Here is a 22,771-nt window from a genome sequence, read left to right as displayed (position 1 = left end):
ACACAAATCTCATAGACATGAAATCGCGTGAAAAATCCAGAAACCGAAGCATACACGCTGTATGATTCCATGTATATGAAGTGCAAAAACGAGTGAGGACAATCACTGGCAGTAGGAAGTCAGAATAATGGCTTCCTACGTGGATCAGGGGTATAGATTGGGAAGGGGCACGAGAAAACCTGAGGTGCTGAGAATGTTGTATCTCGAGCTGGGTAGTAGTTTCATGGGTGTAGACCCAGGAGCCATTTCACTGAGCTGTATGCTGAAGATGAGCACCCTTGGGGAATGCATTTTACTGTACATTATACCCTGACTGAAGGAAAAGAATGGATGTTAGAAACACGCATATACCTTAGTATCTGTAAAAAAAATCAGCATGTTTAGTAATTCTGTTTTCTCTGTGGGAGATGGCGTTATATGGAACTAGTATCACAGTGTGATGGCCACCAGTGAGTCCTGGATGGAAAGATCGGTCAATTCCACACCTTCAGTCCATCCTGCGGGGCCTCTTCCCTATTGAGAAGACCAAGATCATCAGTTATTGCTTCAACCCACTCCCATACCCTCTTGAGATTCACTTCTGGACACCCTCGCCCATCCTCGTCCCCCATCCCCCTACTCAGAGCACCAGGGCCTTTTCCTCTTTTTTTTTTTTTTTTTTTTAAAGATTTTATTTAAAAAAATTGTAATGTGTATTCATTTTTGAGAGAGAGAGAGAGAGGGAGGGAGAGAGAGAGAGAGAATGAGCAGGGGAGGGGCAGAGAGAGAGGGAGACACAGAATCTGAAGCAGGCTCCAGGCTCCGAGCCATCAGCACAGAGCCCAACGCGGGGCTCAAACTCACAAACTGCGAGATCATGACCTGAGCTGAAGTCGGGCGCTTAACCAACTGAGCCACCCAGGTGCCCCAAGATTTTAGTTTTAAGTAATCTGTCCTCCCAATGTGGGGCTTGAGCTCATAACCCCAAGATCAAGAGTCATATGGTCTACTGACTGAGCCAGACAGGCACACCCCCTTTGCCCTTTTTATGGGCCCATCTTTTCAGCCTGCACCCTTGAACCCACACGGTCTTGTCTCCTCAAAACTGTGCCACCTCTCACCTTTCACTTGCTTGCCTTTTCAGTTCTTTCCTCTTAACGGAATCCTTCCTCAACTTTCTCCTATTCAAAGAAAAAAATTCCTCCTTTGGACCCCCGTCTGGGACTTCTATATTCACTGTTGTCCTTTATTCCTGGCTAGTGTCTCTTTAAAGTCACAGCTTTGGCCACATTATTGAAATTCCACAGGCAAAGGACACCAGTGAATTTTCAATGATCACATGCAAAGAATACTTCGTTAAGCCTTATTTTCCTGATATATCTGATGTTGCTGACTCCCCTCACTTTGAAACTTCACACCTTTGACTTTTATGACACAGAGTGGGCCAGGCTCTCTGTGTTCCTGCTGACCCCTTCCTCTGTCTCCATCAGGGGACCTTGTTCTTTATACTTCCTTCTAAGTGCTGCTTCTCCTGGTTCAGCTGTGGTCCCTTCCCAGTCCCGCTTAGGCATTCGTTATTCTTCATGGGTGGTCACATGGGGTCAATACCACCTGTACACAGATGACTCTCAGATCTGTTTCCTCTGAGGTCAGGGCCATGCGGTCACCTGCTTGCCAGACCACCAAATCTGAACATTCTCCGACCCCTTCAAGCTCCGTGCGTTCCATCCGGGATTCCATTCCCAAATCTGAAATTCTTTGTCAGTTGGTCGTACTGCCACCATTCACCAGATCATCCAAACTAGAAACCAATAATTAAGGCAGGGGTTCTCAACCCTAGCACTGTTGATATTTTGGGCTGGATCATTCTTTGTTGTGGGGAGACTGTCCTGTCCTGCTTGTTAACAGATGTTTAGCTTCTGTCCACTGCATGCCAGTAGGGACCCGCCAGGTGTGACAACTAGACAGTGTCTCCAGATATTGCCAAATATCCCCTGGGAAGGAGGGTGTCAAACTATCCTAGGGCTGAGAAACACTGGGGCCAAAGCATGGGTTTAGGTGTCACATGTATGTGTGTTATGTGTATATGGGGCTAGTTAGCTACCTCACTGAGCTTTGGTTGATTTTCTCTGTAAGGCAGAGACAGCCCTCATCTCATAGTAGAACTTACCTAAGATAATATAGATAAATTGCATGGTCTATTCCATATGGGACATTGGTCGAGAGCAGCAAAGACTCCTCTGTTCTCACACTGAAACTCTGAGGCTGCTCAGTTTTATTTTCTAGGTATTTCTTGTCTATCCACTCTTCTCCATTTGCAAGAGACTGAAGTTCATGTCCCGCCCAAATTCACATGTTGAAATCCTGCCCCCACCCCCCAGAGCGACCGTATTAGGAGGATGAGTGGGTGTCATGAGGGCAGAGCTCCTACCACCACATGAGGACACAGAAGATGGCTGTCTAGGAGCCGGGATGTGGGCTCTCACCACACCGAATCTGACCTTGGACTTCCCAGCCTCCAGAACCCTGAGAAATAAACGTTCCTGTCGAAGCCACCCAGTCTACGGGATTCTGTTACAGCGGCCCAAATGGACTAAGGGGCCATGCCTACCCGGATTATTGCAATTGCTTTGCACTTGGTTCTCAAAGCTTCTGTACAACCTCATTCCCCTCAGATCCACACTTCACACAGTGTACCAGGCCTACGTGGTCTGGCTGCTGCCCATCTCCACAGCCCCATCTCTTGCCCCTCCTGGCCTTGGATTTCTAGTCTAGCCGCAGTGAAATGTTAGGCATTCCTTTTATACCCTGCAGTTTCCTGCCCCCATGTACTAACTCACACCGCTCCTTCTGCCTGGAATAACCTCCCACACTCTTCATCTGGCTGACTCTTGTTTTCAAGGCTCACTTGAATTTCACCTACTCCAAAAAGTTCCACCTGGAGCCTCCCTTCCCCTGCTGGGCTCAGTGGTCAGAGCTGTCTCCTTGCAGTATATTTTTGTTTCTGTATCTGTCTCGGCTGGGCTGCATGGGGAAGGAATTGTGTCTTTTTCATCTGTATATACATAACATCTAGCACATCCCCTGACACACAGACGGTGCTCAGCAAATATTTATTGAGTGAATGGATGGCTACAGTACGATATTACCCTCTATGTTAGGTTTAGAGCCATAGTTCAGAAATGGTTATAAAATAGTCTATAAATCTACCCTCTCTGGCTCCGAGGCAATGCTTCCTCAGCCAGGGGCTGGTGGCAGGCACAGTGCTGGCCGCTGACCGGTAACACTTGCAGAAACGTGAGGTTGACTAATGGTACAGGGAGTGACAGCACAACAGACAGCGGCTTACAGCAGCATCAGCTAGCTGTTCTGAGAGTCGGAGGCACTTCACCTTTTCCCTCTGTGGCCTTTCACGTATCCTAATTCACGGCCCTACCTGGCAATGCACTCTTCTAAGTCCTTCACTCCCCTCTGGGGTGACACGCTGGAGTCCCTGAGTTGGCTCAGCTAATCCTCAGGGCACCAATATAAAAGCCCCACCATGCCCATGACCTGTCGGAGGTCGGCTTGCTCCTACTGTTCTTCGGTCTGGGATCCCTCAGAGGAACCCACCAGGAGGTCAGGGCTGCCTCTTCCCAGTATCTGTCACAGCCGGGGCAGTGTGTTTAGGCCCTCCTTACTAGGCCTGGGGAAGAAAGCCCAGGCAGGCACCAAGAAGTGAGAGGTGTTTAGCCAATCCCGCCCTCTTTCCTCCACCAATAACAATAAGGCTTTGTTTATCAGGCCTAAGGTTGCAGGTCAGTGTGTGGAGTCCTGAAAACCTGCTAAATCCCTTTTCGAACCCAACTCTTTGAGCCTCGGTCTCCCCATTTGTCAGGTGTGTGTGTTGGGGGCGGGGCGTGGAGTGGGTAAACCACTCAGGGCCCTCCGTCCCAGTTTTCAGGGTGCTGCCCAGGTGTATACGAGGGTAGATCCGGCCCGTCCGCCCGCGGGGACCGACAGCGGATCCCAGAAAGTTGGGGGACGTAGGCGCTGCCCGGGAAGCCCCTAGGCAGAGCGGTCCCCTGAGACCGAGGTCGGGCCAGAAAGGAGCCGGTGGCGAGGCGGGAAAGCTCTGAGGCTCCCGAGTGCCATTCAGTGGCAAGATACGGGCTCTCTCTCGTAGGGCAGGGGTCTGCCCGGTCGCGACGGGCGGGGCCGGGCGGAGGCGGGAGGGATGGTCAAGAAATTCCCGGGAAATTCCTTTCCATTCCAGCATTCCCTGCCCCCTTTCCTTGGGTGCTGACCTCTCCGGACCCCGGGAAGGAGAAATGAAACGCTTTCCGGGTTTCCTCGCGTCCCTTCTCCAGCCGCGGGCCGCCTGGGGTTTGGAGCGCGTCGGGGGAGCAGTAAGGCCGGCGCGCCGGAGTTCGCCGCCTTCCCGCGGGCGGGGAGCGTGTCCAGTCCCAGGCGGCGACTGGGGCTCCGGGGCGCGCTGCCGCTCGGTCCCACAGCTCGGGGAGGCGTCCCCCGGCTTCGGTCCCGTTCGGCTTAAGCCGGTGTCACATGAGCGGCGGGGGAGTGGGAACCCGGGGAGTGGGCGGGGGCGTGCGCGCCGGGAGGGGGCCGCCCAGTCCACCTATATGCGCCGCGGCCCGGCTGACGGATGCCAGGAATTCCCAATGAAAGGCGATGGGGGGAAGTTTGGGCAACTCGGCCTGGCCAATGGAGAACCTCGGGAGGGCTCTGCCCCTTCCCCCCGCCCCCGCCCGCCTCTGCTCCCGCAGCGCGAGTGTGTCCGCCTCGCTCACTGTGCGTGGAGATTAGGTCCCAGGCAGGCAGTCCGCGAGCTCCAGCAGCCGGCCGCCGCCACCGCCGCCAGCAGCAGCTACCGCGAGCAGCGCCGCGGCGGAACCGGGCGCAGGGGAGCGAGCCCGGCCCCGCCAGCCCAGCCCAGTCCGGCCCGACTCCCTCCCCACGCCGGGGCAGGAGCAGCAGCCGCCACCGCCGCCCCGAGAGAAGGTGGAGGAAGAAATCCAGCTTGTAGCACGCGCGCACCATCATGGACCATTATGATTCCCAGCAAACCAACGACTACATGCAGCCCGAAGAGGACTGGGATCGAGACCTGCTCCTGGACCCGGCCTGGGAGAAGCAGCAGAGAAAGGTCAGCAGCAGCCCCAGCACGCCGTAGCACCCCGGCCCGGCCCGCTCCGCTAGCCGCGCTCCCGGCTCGGAACGGATTCCAGGCTCGCACGAGCGGGGGCGGGGGATGCGCGGCCGCCGCGAGGTGGGGTGTTGGGTTACAGGCGCGGGCGGAAGCGGGAGAGCCCCTTTCCCGGAGCCCGCGAACGCCGGAGCCCGAGCGCGGGGAGGTGGGGCCGCCGGCGGGCAGGTCGCCTTGGGGTCCGCGATTCAGGCCACCCGGCTGCAGCCGCACCGTCCCCGCGTGGGCAGGGGGTGGAGGGCGGTGCTTGGGAGGCTGGGGCTGAGCCGTGGCGCGGTGGCTGCTTGCTCCGGATCGATTTTCCCTTCCCTTCCCCGCCCCCTGGCCGCCTCTCCATCTGGCGTGCGGTGGCAGCGCGCTTCCTGGGCCACCCTGGGCTCCGTACCTGCAGGAGGCGAGCTGCACGCGACTCTGCACCTCCCAACCCCAGCCCGCAGGCCGAGGGGAAAGCGGGCGCCGCAGGGGTTGGCAGCCGCCTCCGGGTCTGCCTGGAGGTGGACCTGCTGGAGTGGGTTGGGGCTGAGGAAACTGGGGGGGCATAAGCGGGTTCTCCAGCTGGCCCTGTGGGGGCGGGGTCAGGACGACCAACCGTTTTATTGCTTAACTCAGCTGCCGGCGGAGATGGGGGTTTTGCGTCTGCGTCCTGCCAGTCCGACCCCCGCTTATTCTCGGGAGAAGGCGAATTTGGGCAACTTGATCTGAGTTGAAGGGCTCCAGGGCAAGAGGTTGTTTACTGAGATTTGGGGTCAGTCAATGGGGAACCCCTGCTCAGCCACCTTCCCCAAGAGTCCCAGACGAGGTGTGCCGGGTGCGCACCCTCCACGGGGGCTGGGCTCAGAGCTGGCGATGGGACTAGGGCACAGTGGCCAGCGGCAGGAAGAGGTCAGAAACCACTCTTGTGGGGAGGGGGAGGAGGGTGCCCCAACCCTGCCTCTGCTTCCTGCCCGCGCTGTGAGCTCTTGCCCCAGGCGGCCACGTACCCTGAACACCCTCCTCTCCCCCCCTCCCCCGCTGTCCGCTCCCATCCGGTCCCTCCTCATTTCATACCCCCCCCCCCCCCCGGAGATCTGGGAATGGGGGGGACAGGATGGCGCGTCCCTTTGGATAGTGCGGTTAGGGCTGGGCTTGAGGGAGAACGCTCATGTCCAAAAATGGTAACATTCATTCCCTTTTTTAAACTTAAAAGGGGGGGAGTTTAGGGAGCCGACTGAAGTTTTTTTTTTTTCAGCCAAAGGCATCCTGTATTAGCTCACTCAGGAATCCTAAGCCCTGAATCGGCGCCCTTTTTACTCACTTCATCAGACAAGCAGAGGTAATTTAAAACACACGCACAAAGGGCTTCCTCAAAGCCCTGCGACCTGAGACCCAGGCCGAAGCTTCTGCTGGGCCCAACCCTATAGGGCAACGGCAGAAGGTCCCCGGCTTCCAGCTGACTTATTTACAGTATGGCAGTTGCTTAAACACCCCTCCCCCTCTTCCTGTTGTCCCCCCAGGGGGAGCTGCGGAGAGGCTGTGACAGCCCCCCACTCTGGGGGCTTATTTCCTGGGGCATTCGGGCTGTTGGTGGAGGCTGAGAAATGGAGTGGTAATTTGGAGATTATCAAGAGGCCAAGGCAGGGGGCCCTTTTTAAATTTCAGGGTGAGGCCTTCATGAGACTAGATTTTAAATTGGACAGGAGGGGGAGGGATTAGGGGGGTGGATGTCTTGGGATCTTCCATGGGAGTAGAAGAGACATTCCTGTTTACTGAGCACCTACTGTATGCCTAGATGGGGCAGGAGTGACAGGACTGCGGGATGAAGTTCCTGGGGGGCAGAAATTCCTGTCTCCTCAGCGTTGCCACTGGACCTGCTCACAGTATTCCGTGGTATCGAATGAATGAATACATTAGATATAGTTGGGGAGGAAAATTGTATTGTTTCTATTTGTCTGTGTGTATGTATACACATATAGACTCACAAACCCCTGATCAGGGTGGTGGGGGTGTGCACCAGGCCTCTGGGTAGCCAGGTGGGATCAGGGTCATCTGGGAAATGTGGTTATCTGGAGGGCAGACTCAACAGTTGTAAGAGCTGGCTCTGGCTGATGTGAGCCTGGCACACCTGAGGTTGAGGAAATGAGGGGCAGAGGGAGAAGCGACCAGCCCCGAGGCCCAAATGGTGCATGATAGGACTGGAATGCAGCCATGTCAGGGGCAGGATCTTCCCCTCACTTGTCCCTTGGTGGCGAGGAAGGCAGGAAAGCTGGGCTTGGCATCCAGAGCCTACAAGGATCTCTGGACCAAGGGGAGTCAACCCGTGCTTCAGTGGGTTGATGGGGTGGGGGCCGGGGGCTGGAGCTTGTGCCACGCCCCACTTTGAAAATCCAAGGTTTTTTTTTTTTTGGCCTGCCATTAATTCTGTTACCTTGCATGGGCCTCGGTGAACTTGTCTGAAAATTTCACCTCGTTTTCAGCGGGGTGGTAGGTATATAAGGAAGTGGTATTAGGTGTGGGGGATCGGATCTGAAGTAACTGGCTGCTTTTGACAGCCTCCCTGCTGATCGTGGGAGGTCAGAGTTGAGTGGGATCAGAGCAGACGGGTAGACAGAGGAGGCTGACCATTGCAGATGGAGGCAGCAGAGTGAGTGTATGTGGGTGGGTGGGTGGGAGGACCCAGTGCGGTAGGATAGGAAGGCCTCTGGGTGGGAGGCAGAAGGCCCTGTTTTTAGCCCTGGTGTGTTCACAACAAGAGAGACTTTGGTCCAGTCGTTTCACTTCTCTGAGCTTTTATTAGACTATTCAACACATAAATTTTGAGCAACTACTCTGTCAGGCCTAGTTCCAAGGGCTGAGGATAGAGCGCTGAATGGTACAGACAGGTGCTTCCGATCTGTTTCCTCCTCGGTAAACGGGCCACATTCCCGTCCTGCCCTGCCCTGCCCTGCCCTGCCGATCCCCAGGGCTCTTACGGGCATCAGATTAAGTGATGTGGTAGGAAGCACTTCCTTGGTGAATGGTTAGGCCTGATGCAGATGCAGGTAGAAGTCTGTGCAGGCAGGAGGCATGACTCAAAGACCTGCATTGGTTGGCCGTGGCTTGTCCCTTCTTCAAAGAATGCTTTCTTGCAGCGTTCCTTGGGCTTGACTCCCTGCCTCCAGACATAAAATGCAGTGGATTAGGGAGTTTGTTGGCTTTCACAATCTTCCTGACCTTTGAGGCTGAGCTCTAAAGCCACCTTTTAGAAGGTAGCAGGTCTGAACGCCCGTCTTTTCGAGATGACTGTAGCCCCCAGTTTTTTCCCTCACCCACAACCTCATGTGAGGCCTGCTGGATGCCAGGCAAGCTGGAAAGAGCATGGACTTTGAGTAGCATCCTGGCTCTACACTTTCAGGCTTGTGACCTTGGGCAAGTTACTGTAACCTCTCAGCCTCCGATTCCTTATTCATAAAAAGGAGCTAATACCCCCACCTGCTGGGTTGACGAAGATTTGTAAAATGGCAGCTTTTGGTTGTTAAATTTTATTTTCTCTCTTAAATCTTGGAGGCTCTGGTTTAATGTGGATTTCCACAGGTGCCTGTCCTGGTTTTTTTTTTGTTTTTTTTTTTTTAACATACGTAACTTAATCAATATTTGTTGAGCTAATGGTGTTGAAACAGAGAGGCATTCACCTGGCAGGTAAATGAAGGTGGTTGTAAATAGTTCCGGCTCTGGAGTCTGTACCCACATCATTCCAGGTCACAGGAATATGTACCACCTTGTTTTTTGTTTTTTTTTTTAAATGTTTTTTCAATGTTTATTATGTTTGAGAGCGAGAGAATAAGCAGGGGCAGAATGAGAGGGAGACACAGAATTGGAAGCAGGCTCCAGGCTCTGAGCTGTAAGCACAGAGCGCAACGCAGGGCTCGAACTCACAGACCGCGAAATCGTGACCTGAGCTGAAGTCGGCCGCCAAACCGACTGAGCCACCCAGGTGGCCCTGTACCACCTTGTTTGTACTCACTGCTGGTCTGCAGGACCATCACAGGAGCTAGCTGATGAAGGTGGAGGCCTGCAGAGAGGGGAGGCCTGTTTTGGAGGGGTTTACATGGGGAGGAACAGGACATCCACCTGCCTTGGAGGTTAGGACTGCAAAAACCAAACTGATGCCTGGTGGAAGTAAAATGTCCAGGAGGAGAGAATTGGCTCTTGTTCCCATCCTCTTACCCCTCACTCTTGTGCTCTCCTGCCTGCTTCACTCTGTGCCCGTGGCCATGGGCCCAGCGCTCAGCCTGTCCTGTTTTCTGCTGAATCCCTAGTGCCTCCTGCGGGGTTAGGCCTGTAGGGGGTCAAGAAATAACACTGAATAAATAATTGGCATCAACCTGGGGCTGTATCTAGACATGCTCTGGGCACACTGGGTTCAAATCTCAGCCCCTCCACTGACTACCTATGTGATCCTCGGGGGATCACTTACCTGCTCTGTGCCTGATGATGCCAATGGGGAAATGAGTCTAATAATTGCTCCTGCCTGATTTAGTTGAGTGGAGGTTTAAACCAAGTAATGTGTGTAGGGAATTTAATACAGCACCTGACAGTGCGTGCTCAATAAAAATGCATGTTAACTATTTTGAGGAGCCAGAGTTTCTGTGGCCTTTACCCTGTATTCTTTGAGATAAGGTGTAGTATATAAACCCATCTTAGAAGGAGCCCACTCCTAGTTGGCTAGGAGTGTATGGAGTTGTGTTCTCCTTGACCTCGGACCCTGACGTCATCTCTGGCTCATTCGGTGTCACTTGACCTTTCTGATTGCTCAGTCCCTTCACTATAGAATGGTGTAGAATCCCTTGCTTACCCTTTGCCTACATTTTGGGTATCCAGGAGAAACAAATGAATGTGACGTGCTCAAAAGCTTTGTAAGTTGGTCACAGTACAGGTAAAATGACCTCAAAGTATGAGTGTCTTCTAAAGGAGACAGCCTGAGGGCCCCTGGGTGGCTCAGTCGGTTAAGCGACTGACTCTTGATTTCAGCTCAGGTGATGATCTCACGTTTCATGAGTTTGAGCCCAGAGTTGGGCTCTGTGCTGTCAGCGTGGGGCCTGCTTGGGGTTCTCTCTCTCCCTCTCTCTGCCCCTCCCCGGCTCACGCTTGCTGTCTCTCTCAAAATAAATAGGTAAACTTAAAAAATACACTAAACTAAAGTAAAGGAAATACACTAAACTAAACTAAAATAAAGCCTAGAGTGTCTTCAGGCCCTACAGTCAAATAGCTGAGGGCATTCTTTAGGCCCTGCCCAAACCTCCCGGTAGCCTACCAGCCCTGCTTTGCCCCAGGGAGCTGTCTCTGGCTGCCACCCAGCCTACCCTGGGACAGATGTGAGAAGGCCTGGAGCTTCCTGAGAACCAGCTTGTCCAGTTTTGAGGAATGATGAGATCTCCAGGAGCTGTTGGTCACTGAAGATGGGCTTGTAGGAGTGACAGGCTAGCAGGCTCCTGCAAGGTCCCTGGTCACCAGCCTTTTCAAACGAAAAAGGAGCAAACTTGTTTCCTGAAGCTCATTTCTTGAGAAGGGGCTGCTAAGGCTGTGCTCTGTGGAGTGGGGGTGGGGTGGGAGGAGGCCTGGGCCCCCGGGCCCTTCCTTGTGGGGCGGTTTTAAGTGTGAAGAGGTCAAACCAAAGGGGTGTCTTGTAGTTTGTTGTTTGTGGTTGGGATTTGGGTCTCCCCTTTCCTTCTCCAGGAAGGCCTGGGGCTGGGCGCCTGGCCAGTGGCCACAAACCGTAAGCCTGGCTTGAGGACTTGTCACACAAGACCTGGTGTCTCTTGTGGGTCTGGAACCAGGGCGGGGCGGCCCAAGTCTGAGACTTGAGATCTGCTGCTGGGTGTCTCTAGAGAAGAGCCGATGTCTCTGCTCGTCTACCTTCTAGTCCCTTCTTTGTGTGAGAACATCAGTAATTTCTCTTGGTAGACTCAGTCAGTGAGCATTGGTTGAATCCCTGTTGGGTATCCGATGCTCCACCCACCTGGGGTCGTGGAAAACCCATGGTTTAGATGGAGAGGGAACTGGAAAGGTAGAAATCACACCGGGCAGTGCCACAAATGGCCAGAGATGTGGTGTTGGTCTCTGTGGGGCAGGATTCGAAGGTGCTGCTGGGAAGCCTCCCCTTTCCCTGACATCTGGGCTGTGTGCGCGTGCGTGTGCATGTGTGCATGCGTGCGTGCGTGCGTGCGTGCGTGCGTGTGTGCGTGTGTGTGTGTGTGTGTGTGTGTGTGTGTAAAGGAGGGTAGGGCAGTAGGAGAAAGGAGAAGGCTGGAAGGGCAGACCAGAGGGCAATGATGTGTAAGCTGCTGCAGGCTAGGGAACACCCCCTCCCATTGTTCTCATCCTTTGTCCTTCTTTCCCGGTCAGCTTTGTCCCTCCCAGAGCTGAACTCTCACCTTTCTGAGAGGCCAGTCTGTTTGTACAGCTCGAGAGCCCCACACCTGTGCAGGTGTTGTTGGGACTGTCCCAGCCAGTTAACCCCACCTGAGCTGCCCCAATGTGTAACCTACCAAAGCTTTTTCTAGGATGGGGTGTGCAGCCAAGGGGCTGTGGTCTCAGGGCACCTTCCCCACCAGCCCTACTTTTCTCCCCTTTGTGTTTGCTCCTTGGGCACACAGCTCTGCAAGGGCCCAGGGAGCTGGGCTCAGTTACTCACCAATGACTCTGGAGAGGTGAGGTGGGCACTTTATCCACATTTTACGGATGAGGGAGCTGGCTCAGAGCAGCTGCGTAACTTCCAAGATCACAGAGCCCGTGAGAGGTGGGCAGTGTGGCTCTGGCATTTCCCTCCTCACTGCTTTGCTGCTTATAAAAGAGAGAGATGCTTGCGTGTCTGGAACACTGACCGGAGAAGACATATACAAAAACAAAACCCAGTGATGAAAACATTCTGGAATTAGATAGTGGTGATGGTGGCACAGCCTTGTGAATACACTAAAAACTATATACTAAGTAAACTAAAACTTCCTCTAAATATGTATACACTAAAATATATGTAAATATAATCTAAATGTATCTAAATATACTAAAACCCACTCAAACGGATGACTTTTATGGTATAATTCAATCTTAATTTAAAAAGCCTCAGAAAATGCTAAGTAATACAGAGAAGAAAATGACAATTACCCATCCTCCCACCTCTGAAGCTAAGGGACCTCACGGGAGCTTCTGGTGCTCTCTGCCTCCTTGTCCCTCTTCCTCATTCGTGTCTGTCCACCTGTTCTCTCCTGCTGACCGTTTACTCTAAGGTCGGGGATCCAGGTTCATGGTGTGTGAGTGGGAGAGCCGCCGAAGAGGTAACTAATCAAGAGGGCAGCTTTCATAAAAAGCTTGATGTGACCCTGTGCTTGGAGACTGCTTAAGAATGGATCACAGATAAGCCCAGGCAAGTAGAAGGCTGGGGTGGGGAAGGAGGGGGTGGCTTTCCTCATTTCCCCCAGGTAGAGTCCCCACTGCACCTGCACCTATAGACCCTGTTGGTCTGGGAGTGCTTCTCACCTTCTGCCATTCCCAGGGTTAATGGGGTCCACGTGGGGCAGCTTTCCCCAGTCCTGAGAAGTGGGGGGGGGGGGGGCGCGGTCCTCCCCCAGGAGGCAGCTGCACTGTGCTCAGGGTTGCCTAGCAATAGTGGGAAGAGGTGACTTAGCCCACTACAGAGGCGGGAAGAGAATTAAAAGCAGCTGGGGATGGAAATCCGGAGTAGGTGCAGAGGATGCTGTTACCCTGGAAACTGCCTGCTTGGTCCTTGGCTGTAGCGGGCTACTTTTGGGCTGGTGTCTGCTCTTTATTGAGAGGTTTTGGGGTCCTGTCCAGGCCTGTCATCTCTCACATTGGGGGGGGGGGACCATAGAGAAGCCCTTGTTGCACATGGCTTGTATGGTAGATGTGTTCTGTCGATGGGCCCCATTTAACATTCACAACAGCCTTGTAAGGGATGTGGGATGCTCATACCTGATAGACGAAAATCCTGAGCTTGGAGACATAACATGCTCAATGACTGCAGAGCAAGAAGGGCCTGGGAATGAAGGTACCCTCGGTCCTTAAGGGGAGCCTTACGTTTTGGTTTAAAGCATTGCCTGGGGCGCCTGGGTGGCTCAGTCGGTTGAGCAGCCGACTTCAGCTCAGGTCATGATCTCGTGGTCTGTGAGTTCGAGCCCCGCGGCGGGCTCTGTGCTGACAGCTCAGAGCCTGGAGCCTGCTTCGGATTCTATGTCTCCCTCTCTCTCTACCCCTCCCCCACTCATGCTCTGTCTCTCTCTGTCTCAAAAATAATAAAAACATTAAAAAAAATTAAAGCATTTCCCAAACCCATGATAGGAGATAATGTAAACACTGTCCACCTCCCAGAAAGGAAAGAGAAGGTGAGAGAAGGACGACTAGAAAGGAGAGTTAACTGTTTTGTACCAACCAACCAGTATTTGGTAAGAATGTTCCCCAAATAATAATAGTTCATACTGTTTGAGGGTTGCATGGTTTGGATTACCTCCATTCGTCAACCCTTTGAGGAAGGTACTGTTACTTTCCTTTTTGCAGACAGGGAAACTGAGACTCAGTGAGGTCAAGTGTCTTGCCCAAGATCAAACAGCTAGTAAGCCAGGTTATGCATGAACCCAGGCACACTGACCTTGGAACTCGACCCTTCACTAGAAACGGACAAACCTTTTGCTATTCCGTAGTTTATGTTTTGAGGGACAAGGCTTATATAAATGAAATCGTAAGGAACGATTAAAGGTGCTATATAATCAAGTACTCATTACATGATTCATGATGTTTTAAAAATAAACTCCACCCCCAACGTGGGGCTCAAACTCACGACCCTAAGAACAAGAGTCATGCGCTGTACCCACTGAGCCAGGCAGGCGCCCCATGATTCATGATTTTTAATATTTATGCTTTCACACGTGGTTTTCTCTTCGTTAATCACGATGAGCAAACTTGTCAGGCCTTCTCCCCATTTTGTAGACAGGGCAAATAAGGCTCAGAAAGGTTCAGTGACTTTACCAGGGTCTCCCCTGCAACCTGAATGGAGGGGTAGAGCTGGTTTTGAATCCAGGTCTTTGACTGGAGGGTCTGTAGTCTAAGCCAGGTGAGCAGGACCTTTCTGAAGTTACTTTTCTCGGTTGAAAAGGTAGGGGAGCGTTCTAGTTGTATTTCTACCCATCTAAAGAATAACTGACGGGAGTACACTCAGGTCCCCTGAACCTGGAGGGCCCTAGGTGTCCCTGGTGGCCCCTGTAAGAGCTGACTCCAGCTTTTGGGGACTGGCTTCCCTGCTTTCAGATTCAACCATGTCCCTCCTCTGTTCCTTCAGCCTCACCTGTTCATCTTCCCTTTGTTTGGTCACCAGGGGAACAACAGGCTTTGAACCAGGTAGCTGAGGTGTTTGTTTTGCTTTTGAAAGCTTGTGCACATGGAACGTGAAGTTGGAGGTTCTTGTTTAAGCCTTGAGGCTGGTAAAAAGTTGGTGAGGGAGAGTTGGCGAGGCTTAGGTTGTTGGGAGTGAGCCGTTCTGGCTTTTCCGCGCTGTGGACCAGGCCACAGGACGGCACGGAGGGTAGGGCAGTGTCCTTCCTGGCCCCCGGTGTTGAACCTTTCGTCTCAGGGTCTAAATCAGAGGCCCCGGGGGGTTCAGCTGATGGTGGAAAATCGATCCTTGGGGGAAGGGAGCTTTTGACAAGCTGCCTCCTCTCTACCTTGTTTTTCCTGTTTCTTCATGGTTGATACTGTGGGGTTGTTCAGAGCCCAGTCACAGGCCTGTGATTTGAGGCCAGGCCGGGGCTTGCAGGGGAGCATTTTTATGGGCCCAAAGATTTATTTTTTAAAAGCCATCTGTAAAGCTGATTATAAACGGATGGGAACAGAATGGAGTGATGCTGAGCTCTATTTTCAGATCCTCTGTAGGTGAACCGACAGGAGGTGGGGGGGCACGTCAAGGTGGGTGGCCTGCTTCAGGCAGGTCTCCTCATGGAACTTGGCTTTGCATCTTGGAGGACAGGCCGCAAGCCTTGTGCTCGGGTGGGTGGGGGCTTGTTCCAGCCAGACTCTCTTTTCTCCTTATGTCCAGCGTGGGAATGGCCACACAGCCTGTGGCTTGGGAACGGACGGAAGTGGGGCTTTTACTTCTAAGTGCCAACACCAGGAAGTAGGGTCCCCGCCTGCCCCCCAGTGCAGCGTCTGCAGGGGGGTGCAACTTTATGGAGGTTCTGTGGTCCCGACAGCAGTGTCTGTCCGGCTGTGTGAGCACGGCTGTGCGTGTTGGTGTGAGTGCAGGCACACGTGTGTGCCTCTTTGGCTCTGAGAAGCCCCCCTGTTGATTTTGGCCACTGATTTGACTTTGGCAGAGGAGTGGCTCCCTTTCAAACGCCGCAGACATCCTCCAGATAATACCTAATGGCACTTTCCAGTAGAGCTCCCCATTTTTCGGAAAGGCCTTTCTTTCCAGGAACCCGAAGTGCTTTTCCAGGCTTGGCTCTGGGAACCAGGAGGAGGCGGCTCATGAATCCTGCATTCCCGGAGCAGGGGAAGCGGGGCCAGACCCCCGGTTTCCTGCCCTTTATCCTGGATCCTGGCTGGGACTGTCGGGAGGTAGCTTTGCCTGCATGAAGCCCGGAGGCCTCTTTTTAATTTAGATGTTTCCCCAAACTTTCGTCTCAGGTGAAAGCCACTTTGTTGTTGTGGTTGTTGTTTGTCTTAAGCTATAGTTAATTGAGAGGTTCATTCTATAATTAACTTTCAAAAAATTAAGGAGTGCCACTCTGGGGTTTCAGTTCAGTGGGCCTGTCTGGAGCTCCTCTACTAGGGGTGGTTGGCACAAGCATTAAGGCCACAGCGGGCGCAGAGGGGTCAGGCTCGGGACCGGCCCCTGATTACCTTTTCATGGAAGCCCCTGGCTCGGAAGGCCCCAGCTTAGGCCCAGGCCCAGGCCCAGGCCCAGGGAATGCGGAGCTGAGCACCCACCCCCAGCACGTGCCAGCCCAGTTCTGTGCCGTGGGCCACGCACACTCTAAGTGTTTCCCAGATATTAATTCATTTAGTCTTTGCAACACCTTATGCGATGGCTTAGCTGGAGGTAACGAAATTTAGAAAGGTTTGCAAAGGCTCAGTTGGTTACAGCTGTTTTTCTAGGTTTTCTGCTTTGGAGGCCAGTTCACAAAGGCCTTATAGGCAGAGGTAGGGTTCTGGTGTTCCTGTCCCCAATGCTGTTCCCTTCCTCACTGGAATTAACCGCTGTCCGCATTTGGTGTTTTCTTTCCTCAGCGTTGGTTTATACAGCTCCTGCCTGTGTAGTTGTCTGTATCTTTGTGCCTGTTGAAAACTACATAAATGGGGGCGCCTGGGTGGCTCAGTCGGTTGCGCGTCCGACTTCGGCTTAGGTCATGATCTCGCGGTCTGTGAGTTCGAGCCCCGCGTCGGGCTCTGTGCTGACAGCTTGGAGCCTGCTTCGGATTCTGTGTCTCCTTCTCTCTCTGCCCCTCCCCAGCTCATTCTCTCTCTCTCTCTCTCCCTCCCCCTCTCCCCCTCAAAAATAAATAAACATTAAAAATTAAAAAAAAAAACCAACTACATAAATGGTGTCATACCCAACGTAGCAGCGTGCTCACATGCTGTTCTTTCTGCTCACACCGTTCCTGTGGCCTGGAGCTGTGGAGGCTGGCCTGGCTCCGCCCTGTTTTGTGGATGAGACAACGGTTGAGGCCCAGAGGGGCTGGGGGACTTGAGGGACTTGTCCGAGTTGCACAGTGGCTTACAGATGGCAGGTGGGACCGGAGGCTGCAGGCGGCTCTCTGTGTTATACCTGCTGCCATGAGCCCCCTCGGGGTTCGGAGACTCCCTGGTATTTGAGGAGGGAGGGCAGAAGCAGCCAGCCTCAGTTTCTTCTTTTCTTTCTTCCCACATGTGTTTTTGGCACCTGGCTCCCATTTCCTGGTTGGGGGGGGCGGGGGGGACCTACACCCTTGCCCGCTGCCCTCTTCCTGGGGCTCCAACAGTCAGCTTCTTAGGGGCTCACTGCTTTGCCAGTTTTTCTCCTCCCAGGATAGCAGTTGTGCTTTTATTGCTTCTTGATGAAGCAAATCTGTAATGACAGAAAGCTACTGTGAATTTGGGAATGCTTCTAAATGAGTTTGCATTTTATGTCTCACAGTGGTATCTTGCAACATTTGGAAGTCAGTCGTTCTCTGCACATAGAGTTTTGGAAGAGGCAGAGGTGGGGAGCCACAGCTGAGCCCTTCTTGGCCGGGGCCGGGGGGCAGCCAGTGGGATTCCAGTTATGTCTCCCTGTCCATGCCTGGTTTCCTGGCTCTGGCCTTTTCTTCCTTCTCTGCTGGCTCTTGGCCACTCAGCCCTTGCCTCACTCACTTAGCGCCTGGGTAGAGGATGGGCAGGAGGGAGCTGGAAAGGACAGGCGAGTTGGCAGCCTCTTGGCAGTCCTCATCAGAGTCGCTTTGGGCATTGTTGTGAAACTCTTGGCCCTGAGGACATTTGGAGGGTTCTCAGGGGATATCACCGATCTATGAATGACTTGGGGCTCCTTGGATGATTGGAGGTGGGTCTGGGGGTCTCGTGGGAGCCCCCCTAGTAGGGGGCTTCTGGAAGGCTATGCCACCGGGATCCAGACACATTCAGGCCACCTCATCTCAGAGCCTTGAAGCCTAGAAGGGTGGTTCTCAAACTTGACCGTGCATCAGAATCACCCAGAAGACTGCTTAAAATACAGATGCTGGACCCCATCCTCAGGGTTTATATAGGTCTGGGATGGGGCCTGAGAATTTGTATTTTTAACAAGTGTGAGGGCACTGCAAAGCTACTCGCAAAGAAGATAGATACAGGCAAGGGAAAGCATTGGGGCTACTTTTGCAATCTGCCCTAGAGGTCTTTATGTAGATGGTGACTTTGCTGGTATTTAGTACCTCGTGCCTCCTCCCTCTTCCCCCCCTCCCAAATAAGGGGAAGTTGCGTTCTTTCTCTGTGGGGGGCGGGGGGGCCTGGACCTGGGGTGGGAGATGTGCTCCTGTACCCTGCGAGGGCGACTCCTCAGGAGCCTCCTGCTGGCACACAGTAGGTGCTCACCAAATATTAGATATGCTGAGCGGTGACCGTGGGTGCCTTAGAGGGGGTGGGGCAGCCACAGTCCAGCCGGAAATGTCTGGCGGATGCTGAGGTGTTGGGTGGCGATAGTCCAAGGCACCAAGGGCCGCTTTGGTGATGGGGCTGAATTGAGGTCCCAGAGGGAGCCCATGCTGGCTTCGCGGGCTCAGAAGTGTGCCCCGGAGTCCAGAGGAGGCCGGGGAAGCTGGTCTTATGCTTGAGCTGGGGTCCGAGCTCAGGATGACCTCAGCCCTGCCATGCTGCTCGACACCCCCTCCCAGGTGTCTGACCGAAGCAGGGTGGCCGGGAGCCAGCGCACCCACCCCCCTCCCCGGCTCCCTGGCAGGCAGTCCAGCTGTGTGTTTTCTTCTTTTGGCCAGCGGCCCACTTCAGATTCCTCTCCTGAGGTACTGGCCATGCTGACACGTCCTTCTGTTCCCTGCCCTTGTTGGATTTGGCTACGGCCCCTACTTCAGAAAATCTTAGGGAGTTTCTGGTCCTCTTATGTGGGCTTGGGGGCCTCAAAGGAAATAAAACCTTCCAGCCCCAGCACTGAGGGTTCTCTCTTCGGCGGTGGACGTCAGCAGCCTGCTGTCTTTAGCCACAGCAGCCGGGGGGGGGCATGGAACCAGACAGAACCTTCAGACCCCCCCAGCTCCCCAGCATGTGGGGCCCAGCAGGACCCTGGTCCACCTGCCTCCTGCTCCCTTCCTGTTGGGACCCTGGTGGGTGGCATTTAGGAAAGGACTAGATATGGAAAAACTGTCCTCTTTGAACTGTCAGTCCAGAGAGCTGCCTGGGAGGACCCTGTTCTGTCCCTTCGGAACAAGGACAGCAGTTGTGCCTCAGGTACCAGGGCCACAGGAGACCCGAGGTCTGTTTTTAGAGCTGCTTATGGCTGCTGTGTGATGCTGGATAAGCCACACCTGATCCTTACCTATAAAATGAGAGGACTGGGTTGAGGGGAGTGCGATGTTGGAAATGCCTTGCCTGGATTAGCACATGGAGATGATCTCTAAGGTCTGGGGCCAACGCCAGCTTTCTGTGTTTCTGTCCCCTTGATGGGGGTTGCTCAGTAGAGCCAAGGGCTTCTGGAGGTGATCTTGAGGTTGATTCCTGGGCTTCCCAGCCTGGCCCTGAAACTAACTATTCTGCTCATACACGGACTCTTATCTTTAGGAGTCTTCTGTGTCCTCAGCTGTCAGGAATTTGTTCCTACCCTCTAGGGAGGGCGTGGGTGGGGCCCGGTGAATGAGCTTCCCTTACGGGATCCGGTGGTGCTCTGTGTCTTGGGATCTGCATGCACTCACTTATTCTGGAAATGCCTGCTTAGGGTGTGGCCATGTGGGAAGCCAGGTGCCTGTGGAGGGTAGGCAGCCTTATTTGGGATTGGTGAAGGGTCTCTTAGCTCTGCCTTCTAGCCTGGGTGCTCCAGGTGTGGTCCTGGGGTGGGGAGAGTATCTGGGCCCACTGCAAGGTGGGCTGCTCATCATCGATCCGTCTTTGGTGTAGGCTTATCTGGGTCACAGGATCGGTGTGAGGTAGGAGAGACTGCAGGCTGAGCGGAGCCAGGGAGCAAGGATTTCAGCCTGGAATCTGCCCAAGGGACTGGTGTCAATAGGCAGCCTTGTCTTCTACTTTGTTTACTCCCAGGACCCAGCTCTAGCCCTTCTTTCTTCTGGAGCAGTTTGAAGAAATCAAGTCACAGAATGCCAGAGCCCGAAGGGAACTCTACCGTCACCTGGTCCTCCCCACTTAGATGAGGAGACTGAGGTCCACGATGGTGATCTGACTTGTGCAAGGATGCTCTGCCATGAGTTCATTCCTTGCGGGGCTGGTTTTGTAAGGACTGTTTATTCCAGGCACATATAAACCCTCTTCTGAGGTCATACTTGTGGGTGGGCTCCAAACACCTGCTGACAGACAGGCAGCGTGAGCCTCTGTGCTCTGAAGGCAGATGGATGGAGCCGCTGGGGTTCTGGCTAGTGTGTGGGTGGTCGAGTTCAGGTGAGTTTCACACATGATGGCAGCTGTCCTCTGCCAGGTTGGAGGTGGTGAATGACAGGTGGGTCCTTTGCATGGCTGCCCTTGTACCCAGATGTTCCCGGGACTGGCTCCTGAGATTACAGCTGAGGAGGGGAGCGAGAAACGAGCCAAAGGGACAGGTGCCGGTCCTCACATTAGCAGCTAACGCTTACTACATGCCCAGCCCTGTGCTAATTCCGTAACGTGCATTATATCAGTCATCCTAACCGCACTGTCAAGTGCGAGTACTATTTCATTTTCATCTCCACTTTGCAGAAGAGATGGAGCTTTGGTGAGATTAAACCGTTTGCCCCAAGCCACACAGCTCTTGAGTGGTGTTCCAGACTTTGAACTCAGGGCTGCCTGGCCAGAGCGCACGGTCCTCGCCAACTGCCCTGGCTGTCCCCTCCCTGCCAGGTTCCCTCTGCTCGGCAGCGAGCACCAGCTGTCTGCCCTGACTGCAGACCGGAAGCCCCTCACTAGAGATAGAACTGGGTCTCCACCCTCCTTGGGCCCCAAATACCTCTCTTCTGACACACACATTCCTGCACTTGCCTGTGGAACCCGGAAGTGGTCCGTTCATAAGAGCTGTGCCTGTGGCTGCTGTGCGATGCTGCACAAGCCACACCTGATCCTCACCTGTAAGATGAGGGGACTGCGTTCCAGGATGGTGGGCACGCTCTGTTGTAAACGCTGCGGGTTCTGGTCCCTGACACTGCAAGCCCCGGTGCCATGCCAAGCCGTGGAGGTGGGGCAGCTCAGGGCTAGATGGGGGCTGCTCCTTCGCCTCTTCCTTTCTTCCCCGTGTCTCTTCTCTTTCCTTCTTGCCTTGCGTGGCACCCCAGGCACTGGCCACCCCCAAGGAGGGTCTTGGGAATGAAGCTGTACTGGGGAGGGGCAGATTTCCTCGCCCTCCTGGGAGCACGGGGGTGCTGGTCATGCCTTTGCTGGCTGCCCCCGAGTATGGCACCTTCTTGGCCATGACAGGGTTGGGCCGGTTCTGTGGCTGTGGGGGTGTTCCAGGCTCCACCCTCTGACATAGTCACGGTGGTTGTAGGCCCTGTGCCAGCTGTTTGTTTGTTTCACATCACACTATTATTTCATCCTCAGAGCAAGGTAGGAGGCATTAGCTCTGTTTACAGGCGAGGGGCTCAAAACCCTGAGAAGTCAAATAACACGCTGAGGCTGGCATACTGCAGGCTGAGATCCGCACCCAGGTCTGTGGGGGCTCAAGTGCTCCTACCACCTAATGCCCAGGGTGAGCAGAAATTGACAGCTGGCTGAAAAAGACAAAAGCCCTGAACAGCAAGGACACAGTGCTCAGCCGGGCTACAGCACCCTGGGTGTGGGCAGGCTGGGGGTGATGAAGGGGCATTGCTGGCTTCCTCTGAGAGAAGAGGCCAGATGGAAAGCATTTGCAGGCTCGTGGGCACCATTCACCCATTAGGCTGTGGCTGCGGCATTGCTCGGAGAAGCTCAGGCAGACAAACATAATGGTGCAAAGACAATTGGAGCCAGTCTGTGCCTGTCTCTTGAATCTGGCCTTGCCTCTATGATTCCTTCTTTGCATTTCAAGCTCCACTGTCACCTCTGCCTGTTAATAGGCCGTGGGGGCCTGGTGAATAATACTAATACAGGAGTCATAACAAAGTAGCTCTTCTAATGCTGCGTGCCTGGCACCGTGCTTAGCTTTTTGCATCTAAGCACCAGGATGAGAATTTCCCATGCGCTGACCCATAAGATTCTCACAACAACCCCGTGAGGCGGGCAGTATGTCCCCATTTTACAGATGGGGAAACCGAGGCCCAGAGAGGTTTAGTAATTTACCCAGCGTCCTGCAGCTGGTAAGTGGCAGGGCTAGGATCTGAATCCTGGGATTTCCAGTCACTAGAACCATGATTCCCTCAAGTCAGGGATGTCTGTGTGGCCTTTATTTCTATCTCCGAAGCCGATCTCGCACCTGATACTGAGAGGGCTTTAGGAGAAGTTGTAATGACAGAATGAAGGGTGTTTGGATCCTGCCCTTTGAGGGGAAAGCTGTCTTTTGCAGGCTTCCTGGGGGCTTGTGAGATCTGCAGCAGCTCTGAGGCCCAACCTTGGTGCCCTGTGGCCACTTTCTGAATGGGGGGGTGCCCCAGTACAGGGGGAGACCCTGTAGGTGGAGGAGGCAGGGCTGGGGAGACAAGCCCAGGGGACACAGTTCCCAAAGCCCCTTATCGGTCTTCTTCCCTCCGGGGAGATCAGCATCGTCTTGTCACAAGTGTGGTTAGATGTTAATTTTCAGGGAAGGTTAAGATAGTAAGTAATATAGAATTAAAAAAAAAAATGTTTATTGATTTTCGAGAGAAAGAGAGCCAGTGCAAGCAAGTGGGGGAGGGGCAGAGAGAGAGAGAGGGAGACAGAGGATCCCAAGTGGGCTCCACGCTGAGCGCCGAGAGCCCAATGTGGGGCTGGAACTCACGAACCATGAGATCATGACCC

At 53.8% G+C, this 22,771-nt stretch overlaps 1 protein-coding gene across 3 annotated transcripts in view; it reads left to right on the top strand.

The window, feature by feature from the left end:
* Positions 1 to 4,718: 4,718 nt before the first annotated feature.
* The window catches only part of ACTN1 (actinin alpha 1), a 94,824-nt gene continuing 76,771 nt past the window's right edge, over positions 4,719 to 22,771 (top strand). The window contains exon 1 of one of the 3 annotated variants that reach the window (XM_042989971.1): positions 4,719 to 5,125. In XM_042989971.1, the coding sequence (XP_042845905.1) occupies positions 5,021 to 5,125 (105 nt within the window). In that variant the 5' untranslated portion in view covers positions 4,719 to 5,020. The remainder of the gene's footprint in view (positions 5,126 to 22,771) is intronic. The other 2 variants (XM_015543300.2, XM_042989970.1) reach the window with 2 other exon arrangements.

The sequence above is a fragment of the Panthera tigris genome, chromosome B3 (genome assembly GCF_018350195.1).
Source record: "Panthera tigris isolate Pti1 chromosome B3, P.tigris_Pti1_mat1.1, whole genome shotgun sequence".
Classification (NCBI taxonomy): Eukaryota; Metazoa; Chordata; class Mammalia; order Carnivora; family Felidae; genus Panthera; species Panthera tigris.
The sequence above is the reverse complement of the archived record's forward strand: the minus strand, read 5'-3'. Positions and strand labels throughout refer to the sequence as shown.